We start from the raw sequence: 21812 nt of genomic DNA on the forward strand, positions 1-21812 counted from the left end.
TAGCGCGCCCCCACAGCTGTCAGGCCCTCGGCGGCCGCCAGGGGGCGCGTCCGTTTTCCCCCCCCCCCGTTTTTCTCTTTTGCGGAAACGCGAACCCGCGCTTCTCCAAAGCAAATGAACCCTGAGGTAATTCGGCCCTCTGCCGTCGCCGTAGCCCCAGACTGTAAACAGGAAGTAGGCGCCAAGAGGCGGGTGAAAAATAACGCCCGGGGCTCGGAGGCGCCGTCGCCTGCGCGCTCAGGGGGTCCCTGCGGTTCTGCGCGGGGAGGGCTTCCCTCGCCAGTCCCTCCTCCAGTGGAGGTCTTTTGCCGCTAGCCAGCTCTCCCCTCGGCGGACAGGGCGTCCCCCCAACCATGGCCGAATACTCGTACGTGAAGTCCACCAAACTCGTGCTCAAGGGAACCAAGGCCAAGAGGTAAGGCCAGAGCTGGCGCGGGAGACTCTGGGTCTCTTCCGACAGCGCCCCCGCCGCCCTCCCCCCGTGGGGAGGAGAGTCGAGTCTCGCGGAACTCGGGGTGTGAGGGAGCCGGGAACTCCGGCGCCCCGCCCTCGGGCCTGCTTCCGGCCGCGGGCTCTGTGGCTGCCGGGCAGCTCCGGGCGCTCGTGCGGGGCCGGCCTGACGGAGGAGACCTGAGGGCGCCACCGCGAGCCGCAGCTGCAGGCCCGGCCCCGGGTCAGGAGCCCCCCAGACCGCTGCTCGGCGCGTCCGCCTTAGTCTCGTGCTGCAGGTCGTGACAGCGACGTCTCCTGTTAGGGCTCGTTACTTCACGCCCGCCCCCCCGCCCAGTACTCCTTAAACGTCTCCCCTCAAAAAAAATCCTTCATTCCCCCCCCACAAAAAAAACCCTTAATTAATCATCCCTCCCTCCCGCCGCCCAAAAAAAGCAAATCCTTAATTTTTTTAATACGATATGCAGATGTGCGTTTTGACAGGTATAGAATAAGCTCAAGTCCGCGTTCTCCGCAGTTACTAGTTTAGCAGTTTGTGGCAGGTCCGTTAATATCCTGGAGCTTCTATTTACTCATTCATTAGGGAAGATTAGCGGTAGGAGAACTGATGCCAGGGGGCAGCCCGGCGGCTCCGCGGCTTGGCGCCGCCTTGGGCCCGGAGCGTGACCCTGGTGACCCTGGAGTCCCGGGATCGGCCCCACGTCAGGCTCCCTGCACGGAGCCTGCTTCTCCCTCTGTCTGTGTCTCTGCCTCTCTCTCTGTCTTTCATTAATAAATAAATAAAATCTTAAAAAAAAAAAAAAAAAAGAATTGCTACGAGGATTAGATGAGTTAACGCGTACAGTAAGCGGAACCAAATGCAAGGAGAAGGTCGTAGTGGTGATTTACGGTCGTTGGACTTTTTAGGAAAAAGTATCTGCCCGCCCAGATCTCCACCTCTCTTCTCTCTGGTAGATTTGCTCACGGTTGATCATTCATTACAGGTGTTAATCTGAAGCTTGTCCTGCCTGGCTTTACAGGAGAGAGGGGAGAGTTAGCTTCTGAAAGCTTACGTTTCCATGAAAATACAAATAAGCGCATCTCATGCTCATCACAACTATCAGTCTTCATTAACGCACGTAGATAGCACTTTCTGCCTGCCTAGAACAACTCTAAGCACTTTGAATACGACTTATTTGGAAACCCCCCCCGGGTGTTTTTTTTTTTTTTTCTTTTTTTTTTATTACTGAGATATGATACATATAAAATTCACCCTATAAAGCACAGTTCTGTGGGTTTTAGTGTTTAGTCCACAAAGTTCCCCACTGTCATGTTGTCCAACATTTTCATGGTCTGGGAAGGAAACCCCATAATCCTTAGTAGTCCCTCTCCAGTCCACTCTTCCCTCATGCCCGCAACCACTAATATACTTTCTCTCTGTTATCAGTTTGCCTGTTCTGAATATTTCCTATAAATGGAGTCATGCAATATGCGGTCTCTTGTATCTGGCTTCATCCATGTCTAGCATGTATCAGTATCCTTATTTTTATGGCTGAATAATATTCCATTGTATGGATATAACACATTTTGTTTATCCTTTCACCCGTTGAAGGACATCTGGGGTATTTCCACTTTTTGGCTATTAGGAATCATGCTGTTACGAATTTCTTAGAAAATTTTTGTGTGGATGTGTGTTCTCATTTCTCTTGGGTATATACCTAGCAGTACATAGGTTAGGTCATATGATAACTCTGTTTAACTTTTTGAAGAACCCCAAACTATTTCCTAAAGCAGCTGTACCACTTTTCATTTTCACCAGCAACATAGGAAGATTCACATTCACCCTTAATCCTCGCAGTAACCTTAAGAGCATAAATTATTATCCTCATGTTATAGATGAGAAGCTGACAGTGATTAAGAAATGTTCCAAAAGTCGCAGAGCTAAGAAATAACAAGATTAAAAAGGCAGTCCTCCAGAGCCTGTTCTCTTAACTATAATACAATACATACAGGATCAGAACTGACTTCTCAGTATTAGAAGGAAGAGAACATATCGGTGTAGATAACTGTGAATCAATAATTCATAAATCTGTGTACAGCTTAAAAGAGGCTTGTAAGATTCCATCTTAGATGTTTAACATCAAATCAATATTTCTAAACTTATCTATATAAATTATCTCCTACAGTAAGAAGAAAAAGAGCAAAGAGAAGAAGAGAAAAAGAGAAGAAGATGAAGAAACTCAACTTGATATTGTTGGTAAGTTTTCCATACTTTATTCTGGGAAAAGTTAATACTGCTGAGATGCCTTTAAAAATATTTTCCTAGTGGGACGTCTCGATGGCTCAGCAGCTGAGCGTCTGCCTTTGGCTCCGGGAGTGATCCCGGGGTCCGATACAGTTCTGAGTCTTTGCTCCTAGTCTATGGTTTAACTTTTCATTTTATTAAATGGTATTTTTCTTAAAGCAAAAGTTTAAAAAATTGAAAAAAATTTTTCAATTATAATTTTTCAACTATAAGTTTTTTTTTTAAGATTTTATTTATTTATTCATGACAGACACAGAGAGAGAGGCAGAAACACAGGCAGAGGGAGAAGCAGGCTTCACCCAAGTGTCCCAGAAGTTTTTAGTTTTTATAAGATTCCATTTATTACTATTTTTCTGTTACATTACCATCTTATATCTTCAGTCTAAGAAGTTGTTGCTTACCCCAAGGTCATGAAGAAATTCTTCCACGTTTTCTTTATGAGGCTTCAGTTTTAGTTTCTCATTAGATCTATGATCTATCGTGGTTTATGTATACAATGGAATATTACTCAGCCATTAGAAACGACAAATACCCACCATTTGCTTCAACGTGGATGGAACTGGAGGGTATTATGCTGAGTGAAGTAAGTCAGTCGGAGAAGGACAAACATTGTATGTTCTCTTTCATTTGGGGAATATAATTAATAGTGAAAGGGAATATAAGGGAAGGGAGAAGAAATGTGTGGGAAATATCAGAAAGGGAGACAGAACGTAAAGACTGCTAACTCTGGGAAACGAACTAGGGGTGGTGGAAGGGGAGGAGGGTGGGGGGTGGGGGTGAATGGGTGACGGGCACTGAGGGGGGCACTTGACGGGATGAGCACTGGGTGTTATTCTGTATGTTGGTAGATTGAACACCGATAAAAAATAAATTTATTTTAAAAAAAGATCTATGATCTATCTCATTAATTTTTAGTCTTGTGTGAATTAGGGATCAAAGTTCTTTTTTTCATTTTTTCATATTGATAACCAGTTGTTGTAGCACCACTGTTGAATAGACTTTCCTTTCTCCATTAAACTGCCTTAATACGTTTGTCAAAAATCATTTGACTTTATATGTGCTGATATATTTTTGGACTTTGTTCCATTGATTTGTCTGTTCTGTTGATATATTTGTCTTGATTACTGTCCCTTCGCAAGTTTTTGAAATCAGGAGGTCTTCAAGGTTCATCCATTACAGCATGTGTCAGTCTTCCTTTTAAGACTGATATTCCAGGCAGCCCAGGTGGCTCTGGGGTTGAGCACCTGCCTTTGGCCCAGGGCGTGACCCTGGAGACCCGGGATCGAGTCCCACATCGGGCTCCCTGCATGGAGCCTGCTTCTCCCTCTGCCTGTGTCTCTGCCTCTCTCTCTCTCTCTCTCTCTCTCTCTGTCTAATGAATAAATAAATAAAATCTTTAAAAAAAGAAAAAAAAAAAGACTGATACTCCATTGTGTATATACTGCATTTATCCATTCATATTTCAATGAACACATGAGTGACTTCCACTTTTTGCCTATTGTGGATAATTCTGCGAGGAATATGGGTGTACAGATATCTCTTCAAGACTTTGGTTTCAGTTCTTTTGGGCATGTACCTAGAAGTGGAATTGCTGGATCATGACAGTAATGCCATTTTTAATTTTGTGAGAAACCACCATACTGTTTTGCATAGTTGCATTTTATATTTCCACCAGCAGTGCACAGGGTTTCAATTTTTCCGTATCCTCACCAACATTTGTTATTTCTGGTTCTCTGATAATAGCCATCCTAGTGGGTATGAAATGGTATCTCATTATGGTTTCAGTTTGCATTTCTTCAATGATTAGCAATATTGAGCAATTCTCATTGGCCATTTCTGTATTTTCTTTGGAGAAATATCTATTCAAATCCTTTACCTGTTTTTTGAAGTGGGTTGTTTTGTTGCTCTTGTTGAGTTTTAAGAGTTGTTCATGTATTCTGGATGTTAATCTCTTGTCTGATATATGATTTACAAATGTTTCCTACCATTCTCAAAATTGTCTTTTTACTCTCTTGATAGTGTCCGGTGGTGCAGTTTTTTTTTTTTTTTTTTTCTTATTTTTTTATTTTTAGAGAGGGTGACAGAGGCAGGGGAGGGGCAGAGGGAGAAGGAGAGAGAGAATCTTAAGATTCTCAGGGCTCGATTCCACAACCCTAAGATCACTACCTGAACCATCCAGGTGCCCCAAAAGTTTTTCATTTCGATGAGTTCATTTTGTCTAATTTTTCTTTTGTTATTTTCACCTTTGGTGTCACATCCAAGAAATGATTAACAAGAATGTAAAAGACCTGTACATTGAAAAATATGACATGGATAAAAGAAGTTGAAGAAGATACATATAAATGGAAAGATAGTCCATGCTTGTGGATCAGAAGAATTAAATTATTAAAAATCTCATTATCTCAAAGCAATCTATAGATTCAATGCTATCTCTATCAAAATTCCGAAGGCATTTTTCACAAATAATGAACAAAGAGTCCTAAAATTTGTAAGGAACCACAAAAGACTCCAGATAGCTGGTAATCTTTTTTTTTTTATTTTTATTTATTTATTTATTTTTTATTTATGATAGTCACAGAGAGAGAGAGAGGCAGAATCACAGGCAGAGGGAGAAGCAGGCTCCATGCACCGGGAGCCCGATGTGGGATTCGATCCTGGGTCTCCAGGATCGCGCCCTGGGCCAAAGGCAGGCGCCAAACCGCTGCGCCACCCAGGGATCCCCGATAGCTGGTAATCTTAAGAAAGAAGAACAAGGCTGGAGACACCAGACTTCCTGATTTCAAACTATGTTACAAAAATATACTAATCAAAACAGTTTTGTCTTAGCATAAAAACAATATGTAGATCAGTAGAACAGAACAAAAAGCCTAGCTATAAACTGATGCGGTAAACATAGGAATGCATCTATTCAAATTAGTGTTTTCATTTTCTCTGGGTTAATATCCAGTAGTGGAATTACTGGATCATGTGGTAATTCTATTTTTAATTTTGTGAGGAAACTCCATACTATTTTCCATAGTCTGCACCAATTTGCATTTCCACCAACAGTGCACAAGGGTTCCTTTTTCTCCACAGCTTCACCAACACTTGTTACTTCTTGTCCGTTTTATTTTAGCCATTCTAACAGTTGTAAGGCAATATTGAGGTTTTAATTTGCATTTTCCTGATTATTAATAATGTTAATAAGCATTTTTTGTGTCTGTTGGTCATATTTATGTCTTACTTAGAAAAATTTCTACTCACATCCTCAGCCCATTTTTTAATTGGATTATTTGGGAGGTTTGTGGTGTTACGTTGTATAAATTCTTTGTATTGTTTGGATACAACAATCCCTTATTGGAGGTATCATTTGCAACTAGCTTCTCCCATTCAGTAGATTGTCTTTTTGTTTTGTCAGTGGTTTCCTTCACAATGCAAAAGCTTTTTATTTGGTGAAATCTCAGTAATTTAATTTTGTTTTCTTTGCCAGAGGAGACATACTAAGAAAAATATTTCCATGGCTGATGTCAAAGAATCAGGAAGGATACTGTATATGTTTGCTTATAGAAATTTTTTGGATTCAGGTCTCACATTTAGGTCTTTAATCTATTTTATGTTTATCTTTGTATATGGTGTAAGAAAATGGTCCAGTTTTCCCAGCACCATTTGTTGAAGATTGTTTTTTTCCCATTCTGTATTCTTGCCTTCTTTGTCATAAATTAATTTCCCATAAAAGTGTAGGTTTGGTGCCTGGGTGGCTCAGTAGGTTAATTGTCTACCTTTGATTCAGGTCATGATCTTGGGGTCCTGGAATCAAGTTCTACTTCAGGCTCCCTGCTCAGCGAGTAGTCAGCATCCCCCTTTCTCATTGACCCTCCCCCACTTGTGTTCTCTTTCTTATGCTTTCTCTGTCTCTCTCTCTCAAATCTTTAAAAAAAAAAAGTGTGGGTTTATTTCTGGACATTCTATTCCAATAACTTATATATCTGTATTTATGCCAGTACCATAATGTTTTTATTACTACAGCAATATAGTATTTCTTGAAATCTTGGATTCTTTTCCAAGATTTCTTTGGCTATTTGAGATCTTTTGTGGTTCCATACAAATTTTAGGATTATTCTAGTTCTATTTAAAATGCTCTTGGTATTTTGACAGGGATTGTATTGAATGTGCAGCATGAGTAGGTGGATGGGTGAAATAGTTGAAGGGGAATTAAGAATACACTTATCTTGATGAACACTGAGAAATGTATAGAATTGCTGAGGTATATGCATATGAAACTAACATAACAAAGTATATGAATTATACTTGAATTAAAAATGAATTTTTAAAAAGAAACCCGTTTATTTTCGTGTACATAGAGTACACAATTTCTGCTCATTTTGTTGCTGATCCAAAGTCATGATTAGGAATACTGTGTTAGGGTGCACCTGGGTGGCTCAGTCAGTTAAGTGTCTGCCTGTGTCTCAGGTCATGATCCCAGGGTCCTGGGATCAAGCTCTGCACTGAGTTCCCTGCTCAGTGGGGAGTCTGCTTCTCCATCTCCCTCTGCTTTCCACTCCCCCTACTTATGCTTTGTCTTTCTGTCAAATAAATAAAATCTTTTTAAATAACAATACTGTGCTAGACCACAAAAAGAAAGAAAAAGAAAGAAAGAAAGAAAGAAAGAAAGCAAGCAAGCAAGCAAGCAAGCTTGCCATTTGCCAGGAGATGGCGCTAGAGAGCATTTTGCTAAGTGAAATAAATCAGAGAAAAAATACCATATGATTTCATTTGTATGTGGAATTCAGAAAACAAAACAGATGAACATAGGGGAAAAAAGAGAGGAAGGGAGGGGCCAAACCAGAAAACAGACTCTTGACTATAGAGAATAAACTGAGGGTTGTTGGAGGGGAGGTGGCTGGGAGGATGGGTTAAATGGGTGACCGGTATTAAAAAGGCCCTTGCTGTGATGAGTAGAGTGATGGATCACTAAATTCTGTACCTGAAACTAATATTACACCGTATGTTAACTAACTGGAATCTAAATAAAAACTTGACCAATAAAAATTATTTTATTTGAAAAAAAACAATAAAAATTATTTTATTAAAAAATAAACAAACAAATAAATAAATAAAAACTTGAAAAAAATACTGTGCTAGAAAGTCTTTCTGGAAGAATATGTGAGAAATACATTATAGTAGTCATTGCCTTTGGAAGGCAGTCATGGATGACTGAGGCAATGGATGAAAGAGACTGTTTTCTATCGTTTTGTGCCTTCACATGCACTGCTATTTTACATTTTAAAAAGAATGTAATCTTGATTGTGGTCTCCTACATCTATACATGAAATGAGTGAGTATATGTAAAACTAATGAAGTGTGATGAGGTTCATAGTTTGAATAAAGGGTAGTTTCTTGGTTTTAATATTGTACTATAGTTATGTAAGATGTTACGACTGGGAGAAATGAGTAAAGGGTATAAGAGATGTCTCTGTATTGTTTCTTATAACTGCAAAATAAAAGTTTTTAAAAATAAGTGATGACAACAAGAACAACAAATAAGAACCTTGTGTCAAATCTAAAATTTTAATTTTGTTTTTTAGGAATCTGGTGGACAGTCACAAACTTTGGTGAAATTTCAGGAACCATAGCAATTGAAATGGATAAAGGAACCTATATACATGCACTTGATAATGGACTTTTTACATTGGGAGCTCCACATAAAGAAGGTTTGTGTCTAGTAGAAGCAATGGAAAGGAAAAGACCACTTAAACGTATATATTTTATGACATTCATTCACTTGGCCAAATCTAATCTCAAAGGAATAAATCCATTGCATTTACTCTTTCCTTTTTTCCTTCCTTAATATTTACCAGATACTAGCAAATCCCTCTTCCAGTGTAAGCATTTAAAAACATTCTGTATTCTTCCAGAAGAATATCAATGGAAATCAAAAACAACATGAACAATTGAAATTGAAAGGGAAACGTTGTTGTGTCAAAGATTTTATTCTTTTATTCTTTAGACCTTTTGTCAAAACTGACCTGGAGCATTATTAATAATTTGATTATTAATTATAATAATTGTTATTCTTCCTATCCCATCAGTATAAGCATTAATGAGATATAAAGTAATCAGAAGATAAAAAGCAGTATTTTTTTATTTGAATGTCCATCCCTTGAATAAGTTAAAGCATTTAGTTTTTTAAATAGTAAGTGCTTATTTGTCTACGTACTGAGTGCATTTTAAAACACAGGAAGAAAATATTTTATAAGTGAGCATCAAGCTGACCTACCTATTAAGTACGTAAAATTAACTCTGTAGTTATAAGAAGATAAGTAGATCTTGATACTCTAATCTGAATAGTATATTATGATTAAAGAAAAATATCACAATATTCTTATATTTAATTTTAAAAGAAAACGTTTTTTAAAGCTGAAGAAATTTTTACATTTATATTTATAACAAATGTCAAATTTATTTCAAAATGTTTTTCTCCTGTAGTTGATGAGGGCCCTAGTCCTCCAGAGCAGTTTACAGCTGTCAAATTGTCTGATTCTAGGTAAGTAAGTTGAACTATAATCACCTTTTAACTTAATTTTATTCACTGAAAAATTTCTATATGTAGCTAATTAAGTCCACACAGCAATTTTGATGTAAACAGCAAAACAGTCTTTTTGAAAATATATTTTGTGACATTTTAAAAATAAAGCACTTAGGGACGCCTGGCTGGCTTAACAGTTAAGTGTCTTTCTTTGGCTCAGGGTGTGATCCTGGAGTCCCAGGATGGAGTCCTACATCAGGCTCCCTGCGTGGAGCCTGCTTCTGTCTCTGCCTCTCTCTGTGTGTCTCTCATGAATAAATAAATAAAATCTTTTAAAAGATTAAAAATAAAACACTTATATATGCCATATTTTGGTATTATTAAATTTCATTTGCAGCAACTGTGTTTTTGAAAGAGAATGAAAGCTCCAAATAAAAGCATACACTATGATTTCTAGCAATACATAATCCTAGGCTAGAAAAGAAATGAGGATTAATAATGTCACAGACCAGATAAGACATAGGTTAGAAAGATCATGTAAAGAAAACCGACATAGGCAAAACCTGGTCTGGTGTTGCTGTGACACATGAACTCACTTGCTGTGATACATGAACTCACTTGTTTATCTCACAAGAGATAAACAGGAAGATATAAGAAGGGAATATTATTGAAACCAGAGAATGTTAAATAGTCATGAAGACCAAAAGAATTTTTTACTCACTGTTTTTACAATTTTATAAGCTGACCTTTTTAATTATCACAGTGCAAAAGTACAGTATGATACTTTGGGTAGTGCATACAGAAATTGAATTTCAGTATTCTAGTAATTGGCTGCATCAACATGATGATTTGTTTTATACTGTAATTAACCTATAAATGAATATAAAATCAATCCCTTGGCATCACAAGGGATTGGTAAGCTAAAAGTTAAAAATCATATTTTATTTCATTAAAAAATCACATTGTCATTTCACTACTTTCTTTGAGTGGTAAGTATAGGAAACAGGCAATGAGTTTTTATTCTTTTTATGTATATACAGAATTCATAACATTGAAGAAAGCAGTAAGACATCAATATAAAAATGATTAAGAAGGTAACTTAAAAACTAAAAGGAAAGGAAGTACAAATGTCACTTACAATGGTTAAAGTATAAATTAAATAGGATGCTAGTTTTTCCTCTGATATTCTAATTTTGTCTAAAAAAGGAATGTTAATAGTTCTATGTAAAATGATGCTCTCGGGATCCCTGGGTGGCGCAGCGGTTTGGCGCCTGCCTTTGGCCCAGGGCGCGATCCTGGAAACCCGGGATCGAATCCCACGTCAGGCTCCCAGTGCATGGAGCCTGCTTCTCCCTCTGCCTGTGTCTCTGCCTCTCTCTCTCTCTGTGTGTGACTATCATAAATAAATAAAAATTTAAAAAAAAATAAAGCCTTTAAAAAAAAATAAAATGATGCTCTCCTAATTTGAGGTAAGAATATTGATACAGATTTTTTCTGGAGAGTGATCTGATAGCATGTAATAGGAGTATGATATAAGTAAAATATAAAATTATAAGTATGAAATAAAGTTACATATATAGAACTACACTGTCCATTATGGTAGTCACTAGCCACATGTGGCTTTTGAAAATTTGGACTATGGCTAGTCTGGGTTTTGTTTTGTTTGTTTGTTTGTTTTTAGATTTTATTTTTATTTATTCATAGACACACAGGCAGAGGGAGAAGCAGGCTCCATGCAGGGAGCCCGACGTGGGACTCGATCCCGGGTCTCCAGGATCACACCGCAGGCTGCAGGCAGCGCCAAACCACTGTGCCACTGGGGGCTGCCCTAGTCTGGGTTTTTATATACACACACACACACACACACACACACACATTATTTTTTTCTATATTTGATTTTCTTTCAGTTTTTAACATTTCTTTTTTGTTAAAGAATTGCTCTGAAATCTGGCTATGGAAAATACCTTGGTATTAATTCAGATGGACTTGTTGTGGGGCGGTCAGATGCAATCGGACCAAGAGAACAATGGGAACCAGTCTTTCAAGATGTAAGTGCTATTATTGTTCATAAAAGCTTCTTGTCAATATAAGATATGGTCTTTAACAGTCATAGCCTTAAAAAGTCTTGAAAAATAGTGCAACATAGCAAAAGAAATAATCATCAACAAAGTGAAAAGATAACTTATAGGACGAGAAAAAATATTTACAAACCATATTTCTGATGAGGCGTTAATATCCAAAATATATAAAGAGCTAATACAATAGCAAAAAACAAATAACCCAATTTAAAAATGAGCAAAAGACTTGACTAAACCTTTTTCCCCAGAGAAAATATATGAAAGGCCAATAGGTACATGAAAAGATGCTCAACATCACTAGTCATTAGGGAAATGCAAATCAAAAACACAGTAAGGTATCACTTCCTGCCTGTTAGAATAACCATCTTCTAAAGATGAGATAAATGCTGGGAGGATGTGGAGAAAAGGAAACCCTTGTGCTATGCTGGTGGGAATGAATGCAAACCGATGTAGCACTTCAGAAAACAGTATGGAAGTTCTTCAAAAAATTAAAAATAAAATTATAAGATCCAACAGTCCCACTTGTGTGAATATATCCAAAGGAAACAAAAAAACTAACTTGAAAAGATATCTGTACCCCCATGTTTGTATCAGTATTACTTAAAAGAGCCAAGATCTAGAAACAACCTAAGCATACATTGATAGATAAATGGATAAAGAAGTTGTGGTATATACATATGCAATGGAATATTATTCACCCATAAAGAGATGAGTAATTCTTGCCGTTTGTAATAACATGGATAGACCTTGCTAAGTGAAACAAGTCAGACAAAGAAAAACAAGTATGGTCTCACTTATATATGGAATCTTAAAAACTTCAGAAAAAGACATCAGACTTGGCGGTTGGTTACCGGAGTGTAGAGGGTGTTGGAAGTGGGAATTGGGGGAAGGAGGTGGTCAAAAGGTACAGTCTTCCAGTTAAAAGATAAATAAGTGCCAGGGAAATAATGTATAGCATGATTACTACAGCTAGCATGCTGTATGATATATAGAAAAGTTGTTTAGAGAGTAAATCCTTATTTCTCATCACAAGGAAAAAAATTGTTTTTTATGCTTTTTATTGTTAACTGCATGAGATGGATGCTAACTAAACTTACTGAGATAATCATTTCACAGTAAGTATTAAGCCAAACCATTATGCCTTACACCTTAAATTTATGAAGTGATTATGTCCAGTATATCTCAATAAAACGGGGAGAAGAAATAGTGCAACAAAAACAGCAGTAGTACTTCTGCCCATCCTCATTTTTGTATACCCTTGGTGCCTAGATTTGGGTCTTATTTTTCATTAAAGATCTAGGACTCCACAGAAAATAGCCAATTTTATGTCTTGGGGCAGGAAAACAGGACAGTTCAGGAATATCTTCTTAGCAGAAATTATGGGTACTTTCAAAAACATGGACTGTAGTAAGAGGACAATGGAGCAAGCTTAAGGGAATGGTCTCAGGACAATCTGCATAAAGTAATAAGTAATGATAATGTTCATTGAAATCAATTAGTCTCTAAATGTCTGCATTTATAGTAAAGCTCAAAGAGAAAAGCAAATAGTGTACAAAAAGATAATTTTAGTACAAAAAAGCATGAAGATAATACATTAATTTTTATTGATCTTATAAGTAGGCAGTTTGTAATAGATAGGTATTTTGTTAAGTCTGTGTCTGTTGTTTCAGAATACAGAAGTTCCTTTTTCTATTGTGTAAACAGTAAAGATTGAACAAATATATACCAAAGCTAAACAGTCTCCTAAAAATAGATACTATATCAAGAACAGGAAGGATTTAAAAAAAAAAAAAAAGAACAGGAAGGACTGGTGGGCACCAACGGAAGAGGAGTTCAGTAATTTCACTGCATCAATGGGAATATGCAATAAGGAATTCAAAATAGGATCTAACAGTGTTTTCCAAGATGATAAATAAGCCAGCATTCCCCCCAAAAAAGGTAATTATTTAGATTTGTTCCCAGGATAAAATCTCTGGTACAGTAGCTTTCAAACTTTTCTGACCTCAGTCCAGTGAAAGAAACATTTTTACATTTCAGCCCAGTGTATTCATAGTATAACTGAAGCAAGAGTTGTACTTAATTCCTATTTATCTATATGTTGTGCCCTTCAGCATTTTCTGTTCTCTTTACCTCTTCTTTCTTTGTATGTTTTTTTTCCAATACTGGTCAGGACCCACTAAATTGATTTCATGAACTACTGATGGGTTGCAACCCCTTCTAGGTGACCCTACTAATATAATGAGGTGCTTCTAATAAAAATTTTTAGCAATGGAAAAGGCCAGTTTATTGTAAGGCCAAGATGATGATAAGTTAAATACCAACACTCATACTGAATGTTAGGGAAGTTCATTTCCCTTTATTTTTAGGAAAGACACTAAATTTTTAAAATTTAAATGAAAGAGACACTTAAAAGTCTCTGATGAAACAAAAACTTGATTGCTAAGAGGGCCTTGACTGAAAGGTCACAAGCATGGGCTTATATTACATTGGACCATACAACCATATCTGGCCTACCAAGCATCATCTAGATAGTAGAAAACCCAGCTCTGGCCACCTTGTATAATAAATCAAATCCTTAAAAAAAAAAAAAAAATCCTTGTTGTTAGCCCTTTTGTAACTGGGTGTGATATAAAGTTATTAATACATTTTGTAATGATTGTATTTGTAAATATCTTGTCTGATGTTTAAGGTATTCAAAGTTTTCCAAAAGAGTCATTTATGTCATAATTTAGGTTTATATTTGTTAAGGGAATTTAATTACTCGAATGTGTAATCTACCTTTAGACACACAAGAAAATTAGTTTTCAAGTTTGCCAATTAGAATCAGTATAACATAGGGACACCTGGGTGGCTCAGTGATTGAGCCTCTACCTTCAGCTCAGGACGTGATCCCGGGGTCCTGGGATCAAGGTCCACATCAGGCTCCCCACAAGAAGCCTGTTTCTCCCCTCTGCCTGTGTCTCTGCCTCTCTGTGTCTCTCATGAATAAATAAAATCTTTAAAAAAAAAAAAAAAAGAATCAGTATGACACAATGAGCATTGAACAACTAAAACTAGTATGAATATTTCTGTCCACATAAAAAGTCCCTCTGACATTTTTTTTTAATTATTTATTTATTTAGCTGGCAGCACAAGCAGGGGGAGTGGCAGGCAGAGGCAGAGGCAGAGGGAGAGGAAGAAGCAGGCTCCTAGCTGAACAGGGAGCCCAGTGGGGGACTCCATCCCAGGACTCTGGGATCATGACCTGAGCTGAAGGCAAATGCTTAGCTGAGCCTTCCAGGCATTCCTGACATCAGTTCTTAAAGTTCTGAGCAGTAAATTCAAAAGCACCAAAAACTAGCTCTCATATACATTTTTATATTTTCTAATTAATGAAGACAATCTTACTGAAAACAATTTTTGAGTAAATTACTGTGCATTATATATTTTTTTATTGTCTTAAAAGCTAATTATTTTTCAAGCAGATCTAAGTTATATCCTCAATAGGTCTCTAAGGCCAAAGGAAACAGTTCTACTTCACCTAGTTAGAATTCAGTCCTACTAATAGAATATACTAATAATATTTACTGGGTTATCTTTCAGTAGTAAGATTAAAGGTGATTTTGGTTTTCTTTTCTGTATAATTTTTTTCTGTGTTTTCTCCAAATTATTAATGATTGCTTTTAGAGTTGGGGGTAAGAGGAGGAATTAATTTCATTCTCAAGGCTTAAGAATTCTCTTGCAGGTATTCTTGTAACTTTCTTATTGTTACTTTGTTTTATATAGGGGAAAATGGCTTTATTGGCCTCAAATAGCTGCTTCATTAGATGCAATGAAGCAGGTGATATAGAAGCAAAAAGTAAAACAGCAGGAGAAGAAGAAATGATAAAGGTAATCATCACATTTTTCTATAGACTGATATATGTCACGTACATGATGTCTCATATAATGCTCTATCTTTAAAGTGTTGGAATATTCATTTACTATCACTTTAAAGATGTAATGCACAGTTTTTTATACTATTCTCCAAATAAGCTTTATTATAAAAAGTTTAATTATAAGTCCTATAAATGTTGGCTTGTTTGTACTACGTGGTAGAGAAATTATAACATCTTGCCTCTATATATTAGTGTCTTTTTCTGAGTAGTTCCACATGCTTTTTTAGGCCTATTTTTTTCTCTTGCTTGCATTTTAAAATATAATTTTTAAGTAGATATGTTCACATGGTTCAAAATTTTAAAAATACAAGCATATAAAGAGATAACTCCTTCCTATAGCCTATTAGTTTCTTAATAAAAACGTTTATAATTTTCTGCTTTTTTACAATAAAGTTAAGCTCCTGCATATAGTCCTTTACACTTTGGGTTTTTTTCCTTAACATTGTTCTCTGGGAGATTTTCCCTTATCACTATGTAGAAATTTTTTCTCTTTTTTAACAGCTACATAATATTCTATTTTAGGGACATACTGTAATTTATTTAATCAGTTCTTCATAAATGCAAATTTAGGTTAGTTCCAATCTTTTACTCATACAAGCAGTGCTGTAACACCCAGCTTTGAATATGCATCATTCTGTAGGTGTGCAGTTATATCTGAGGATGAATTACAAGGTGTATAAAAAGTGTTAAATCATAAGATTTTTTTTAATTACGTTAAAAAAAAAACCACCAACAACACACAAACCAGGACAGAAGCCTGTAGCTTCAGGCACTCAGCTGAATGTGACATGTACTGCCTTCTTGAATCTTCAGAAAGTTCCTGTGAGGTACCTATTATCTTTTTTTTTTTTTTTTTAATTTTTATTTATTTATGATAGTCACAGAGAGAGAGAGAGAGAGAGAGGCAGAGACACAGGCAGAGGGAGAAGCAGGCTCCATGCAATGGGAGCCTGACGTGGGACTCGATCCCGGGTCTCCAGAATCGTGCCCTGGGCCAAAGGCAGGCGCCAAACCACTGCGCCACCCAGGGATCCCGGTACCTATTATCTTAACATAACCAATGAAGAGAGAGCCTTTGAGCCTCCTTATATCCTCACGTGTTAAGATCAGTTATGAAACCCACACAGCTAAATATGATAGAGTCAGGATGTGTATGTAGGCCGAGCTGACTGAAATCTATTCTGACATTCCATATCATACTCCCTCTCAAGAAACAGGTTATTAGAAAATGCTGGTGGATTTCTCACTTACCTAAAAGTATGGTTTTTTAAAACAATGCAAATAAAGTATAGTGCTTTGCACATCTATGGGGAAAAAACAAAATATTGTGCTGTATTTAATTACAACTGTTTTTATATGAAGTATCTGTCACATTTTCCCGGACCTGTTTCGTTAGTCAAGTACCTGGAAGTTCTGAGCAGCGATAATCTAGAACTCCTTCCACCTATGTTTTACTTCATAGGCTCTGCTAGTCTGTATCAGCCATTCCACCTTTATAGCCTAACCTTATCCATCAGGACACATTCCCTCCTGCCAAAAGTAGTATTGTCACAGCTCCTGGCCAGTAATCTTCCCAGGTCTCCTAGGATCCTGCTAACCAAACCTGTCACACATATAGCACTGGTTGGACTCTTAGCCACAAAGATCACTTTGGAGATGTAAATACTTAGAAATGTAAGTCCAGTCCTTTGGATTGCAAATTGCCAGTTCCTCTGACCTGAATTCTGTTCTCTCTTGTCCCACTCAGTGGATCCTAATTGCTATATCAATTTATGGAATTGTGACAATAAGTATCTGTCACAACTTAGGAGGATATAAGGAAGATTTAAAAGGAGTGGATTCCAATTAAGTAAAAGTAAGGTGTGTCATGTTTAAGGTTTTAATGGATTTGGGAATAGCTATGCAAAGTAAAATAGCTACTATCTTAAACTTTCAGTGTTATAAAATAAATACTATAGGGATAATTTGAATATTTACTTTGTGGCCAAAATTAATTGAATTATTGTCTGATTGCTCAGCAGGATCTAATCTATAAAATGTTCTTCAAATAATTTTGTCTTTTGTGTTTGACGCAAAGGTTCTAGAGGAACATAATAACGATTTTTAATTTTATATGTAAATAAAAACATCGAGAACCTGTCTTTTTCTGAATCCAATTGCTAAGTTGATTGTTGTCTTCATTTGCATTAAGAAATCATCTAGGGGGTTCTCATGAAATAAATAAAGTGGGGAAAGGGAAGATACATGTATAACCTTTTGGTTTGCATCTCCACTGTCCAGATTAGATCATGTGCTGAAAGAGAAACTAAGAAAAAAGATGATATTCCAGAAGAAGACAAAGGAAACGTTAAACAGTGTGAAATCAATTATGTGTACGTATTCTTTTCCTTTTAGACCTTTCAGATTTGGCAGTGAAGTACTTCTCAAGACACATAAAATATGTGAAGGACAAGAGGCAGCATAAAATAGACTCTAGGACAAAGAACTAAGCTGAATGCTTTTCTTTTCTCAAAGCTTCAGGTTTCCTAATTGCCTTGCTAGATTTCAAAGCTAAAGTTCGGGATCCCTGGGTGGCGCAGCGGTTTGGCGCCTGCCTTTGGCCCAGGGCGTGATCCTGGAGACCCGGGATCGAGTCCCACATCGGGCTCCGGGTGCATGGAGCCTGCTTCTCCCTCTGCCTCTCTCTCTCTCTCACTATCATAAATAAATAAAAAAAAAAAAAAAAAAAAAAATTCAAAGCTAAAGTTCACTTGGATTAGTCTTTTCTCCCTATTCATTAATAAAATGTCTATAGCTTATCAGTATATAATGCCAACCAAATGTTGTTCCATAGATAGGATTCAGGGTCTCCAGCTAACATGCGTTAGTGGAAATGGGGCTTTGTAGAGCTGCCCAAAAAGCTGTCCTCTTCATGGAGGAGCACTAAGGTCATCTTTGCAGTTGAAAAGCTGTATGTTTTTAAATAAATACAATTATTTTTTTTAAGTAAACAAGAGAGTTTAAAAGTATTTGTAAGTTTATGAATAAATATATATAATCAAAGTTTGAGATGATTTTTAAGAAAGGCATTTTCTTAACAGAAAGAAATTTCAGAGTTTCCAAGACCACAAACTTAAAATAAGTAAAGAAGACAGTAAAATTCTCAAAAAGGCCCGGAAAGATGGATTTTTGCATGAAACACTTCTGGACAGGTAGGTATATTTTTATTTATTTCCAACTATATTCAGTATCCAGTAGAAATGGTATATATATATAACCAGTGTTCTTTTTCAATTATTACAGTTCTTAAATTTTTGTCTTCTAATTTGTGAACATAGTAATGTTACCTAAAAAGGACATCATAAGTCTGGGAAAAGATCACCCAAGAAAGAATATCTAAAATTAGCCAGATTCCAAAAACTTAAATATTTTGTTATAAAACATTCAGGTTTAACTGAAACTCCTTCATAAATTTATTTAACATTACCTTTCTATAACTATTAGAATCAGGGCTAGAAAGAAATAGTTTCATTCCAAAATTCAGTGGGTTCTAGTTAGAATAGTACAGGTTCCTAAAAATGAGATAAAAACATCAGTTTAAAAATGACTAAGTATAAAATGAAATAAAATTGAACCACTTTTATTAAGTTGAATTTAGAAGTATGCAGGATATTTATCACAGCACATTATTAATCTATATCTAATACTATTTTTATTTAGGTAAGTAATGTCCTAGATTTATAACATAAAAAAGTGGGTAGAGGGGGTTAGCTGTAACTTTATAAACATAAATCAAATAAGTGCCAGATTGAAAGAGAATTTGGTAATCTGCCACTCCTTCAAGCCCTATGTTGCAAAATCAGTCTTAAAATATGTCTTCACTCTACTTGATAAAGATAATGCTTCATCCTATTTTCCTATTATCTAGTTGATCAAGTTGTTACCGGAAGTTAGTGATACAAGAATTTTTCCTGCTGAGCAAAGCATGTATATAGTTTTAAGAAATCAAGAATAGAATGTAAAAAAAAGATCAAGATATGGATGCAAAAGAAATAAGGTCTATGTCTTGTAACTTTTACCACTCATGAAAATAGAACATTGCCACCCTGTTAAATAGAAGTTTAGGTCTTACTTAAATTCAGAGGTCATTAAAATTGCTACTGTGGATTGAAAAAGCTCTTAGGCAACATTTCTTAAAGATTAGGACAGACTAAAAAAAAAAAAAAAAAAAAAAAAAGATTAGGACAGACTAATAAAATGCATTTAGTATGAAACATAACATTGAAAAGTTAAATGCTAATTAAAGTATTTTAATATAAGTAGAATGGTAATATAATAATCAAAATTGAGTACACAATTTCTGAGTGTATGTATTTAGTAGTTGACTATATATATGGCTTGTTTTACATAATTTTTATCATTTGTCTTTGTTTAAACAGGAGAGCCAAATTGAAAGCTGATAGATACTGCAAATGACCAGAATTGTGTTTCTTCTCTTGTTTGTTTGTTTGTTTGTTTGTTTGTTTCTGAATAAAATAACCACTGGAAGTGTTTTTACAGAGCTCTTGGGCTGTTATGGATTTATTGCTGAACTAGTAGCTAGTTTAAACAAGATTAATCAAGTTTAATTGAGATTCCCCGTGGGTGTACTTTTTAGTTAACTGCAGTGTTTCACATGGAATTGAAAGAGAGTACACAACATGCCACAGAATTTTTTTTTTCTTTTCTAGAGTTTCTGTCATAAAGCATGAGATGCTACTCTATGAACTTTGTGTTTCTTGTGTAGCTTATGGAATCTCTTACTGCCTCACAGTCTTTATACCATTGATGTTTAATTGGGACCTTCAAAAGGAAGTTTGAAGCTCCCAATCTAGTCAACAGGGCTTTGATTGATTCTGCCTCCTAAATATTGCTCAACTCACACAAGCCAGACAGTTATCAGACAAAGTGGCTTGGGAAAAGATAAAGAAATCAGGTATTAGGTACTAGGATGGGAACAGGAAACATTACAAAAGAGCAAGTAGGCTCAGAACAGAGGATAAGAGTAAAATTGGGAAAATTCCCTACTTTGAGCAATTTAGCCACAATGTATCCGTATTTAATGCTTTTTTCCTCACCTGTGGAGGATGATGGGACAGGATAAGAACGGAGAACAGAGCTATTATAAAGGTTCAGATACTACATGTTGCTGAGGTCTTTTAGGCTGAAACACTTTCATTCCTCACCTGTGTCTCTCTGAATTCCTGAACATGGTATTCCAGATGTCATCCAACCCTATGAGTGTTCCAGAATCCAAGTTGTGTATCAAAGGCCTGGACTTCACCCTGGAAATTCTCAGAAGGACCAAGTCTGGCTGACTCATCCATATGTTTTTACAATTCCCCATTGATGATGTACAGCTAGGATTGAGACCTGACCTAAGGTGCCGGACCTGTCTAGTTCTCAGCCTTTATATTCTATTGGTCACCAGCTCTGGAGTTACATGACCCCTCTACAGCAAGGAAGCTAAGCTACCAATAGCAACCTTATAAAAGGGCTCTTGTTGTAAATCTAGTCCTAACTTGCCATTCCAATTCAAATACCTAGATATCTCCCCATTTTGTGTTCTTCTTCCTCTGATCCTTAGGTTAGGAACATGCTTACTACTCGGGTCCCCCAAAGCAGTGGTTCTCAACCAGGGGCTAATTTGCTTCTCAGAGGACATTTTGCAATGTTTGGAGACATTTTTGGTTGTCATAACTGGGGAGCGGGGTGGGGAATGCTACCAGCATCTACAGGGTTACAGACTAGGAATGCTGCTAAACATCCCACAGATCCCACAGTGTACAGGACAGCAGCCCCCCACAACAAAGAAATTCCCAGTCCAAGATGCTAATTGCCAAGTTTTTGACACATACCCTAGGACTTAGTCTGTTCCTTGCTTTTGCCAGCTCCCAACCCCTAAAAAATATAGTTCATATTTATATATGTAAGAATCAAAAAATAAAATAAAAATAAAAAATAAAGAATCACCTAGGGTACCTGTAGATTTTCAAGACCCACCCTTAAAGATGTCAGCTTAGCAAGTCTAGGATCGTGCCCTAGAATTGACATTTTAACCAGCATTCCAGGTAATTCTGAGGCAACTGATCTGCACTATACTTTGAGAAACACTACTCTCAAGAGATTGAAATCTTGCCTCCGACAATAGCTCAGAACCTGAGACCATCTGCCAGCTGACTGATTTCCCTGGAACAAGCATTCTGTCTGCCTCAATTGCTGAATATTATGCATTCCTGGATTCCCGTCACTGGGCTCCCCCTCAGGCTCCCCCAGGTCTCGTCCCAGTTCCAGAGAGCAGAACTAATTACAGGTCCTGGCAGTGGGGAAGATACAGATTAGAAATATCCACTGCCTGCTCTTGTGGAGTTTATGTGCAACTGAAGGAAGACGGCAATAAAAAAATCACAGATAATTGTTCCTTCCCCATTTCTATCATTGCACTTTACTCCAAACCGCATTACAGCCTGGCATAGTGGCAGGAGTGAAGAATAAATACATCTAAATATCATCTGGTCCACATTTTTCTTCTTGAAAAAAAGATGTCACAAAAATTTTGT

At 36.8% G+C, this 21812-nt stretch overlaps 1 protein-coding gene across 1 annotated transcript; it reads left to right on the forward strand.

Moving 5' to 3' along the window:
- Positions 1 to 70: 70 nt before the first annotated feature.
- On the forward strand, positions 71 to 19774 carry FRG1 (FSHD region gene 1). Its single transcript, XM_077848849.1, has 9 exons — positions 71 to 415; positions 2616 to 2686; positions 8299 to 8424; positions 9200 to 9257; positions 11173 to 11287; positions 15083 to 15187; positions 17515 to 17606; positions 18315 to 18425; positions 19653 to 19774. The coding sequence occupies exons 1-9, from the start codon at positions 354 to 356 to the stop codon at positions 19687 to 19689; spliced, it is 777 nt and encodes a 258-aa protein (XP_077704975.1). The 5' UTR covers positions 71 to 353; the 3' UTR covers positions 19690 to 19774.
- Positions 19775 to 21812: the final 2038 nt, after the last annotated feature.

The sequence above is a fragment of the Canis aureus genome, chromosome 15 (assembly GCF_053574225.1).
Source record: "Canis aureus isolate CA01 chromosome 15, VMU_Caureus_v.1.0, whole genome shotgun sequence".
Lineage (NCBI taxonomy): Eukaryota > Metazoa > Chordata > Mammalia > Carnivora > Canidae > Canis > Canis aureus.

Bases quoted from the DNA above. Each gene is read 5' to 3' on its own strand.
- FRG1 (XM_077848849.1), top strand. From the start codon at position 354: ATGGCCGAATACTCGTACGTGAAGTCCACCAAACTCGTGCTCAAGGGA. The intron at 2,687-8,298 runs GTAAGTTTTCCA...TTTGTTTTTTAG, and splicing joins AACTCAACTTGATATTGTTG to GAATCTGGTGGACAGTCACA. The intron at 9,258-11,172 runs GTAAGTAAGTTG...TTTTTGTTAAAG, and splicing joins GTCAAATTGTCTGATTCTAG to AATTGCTCTGAAATCTGGCT.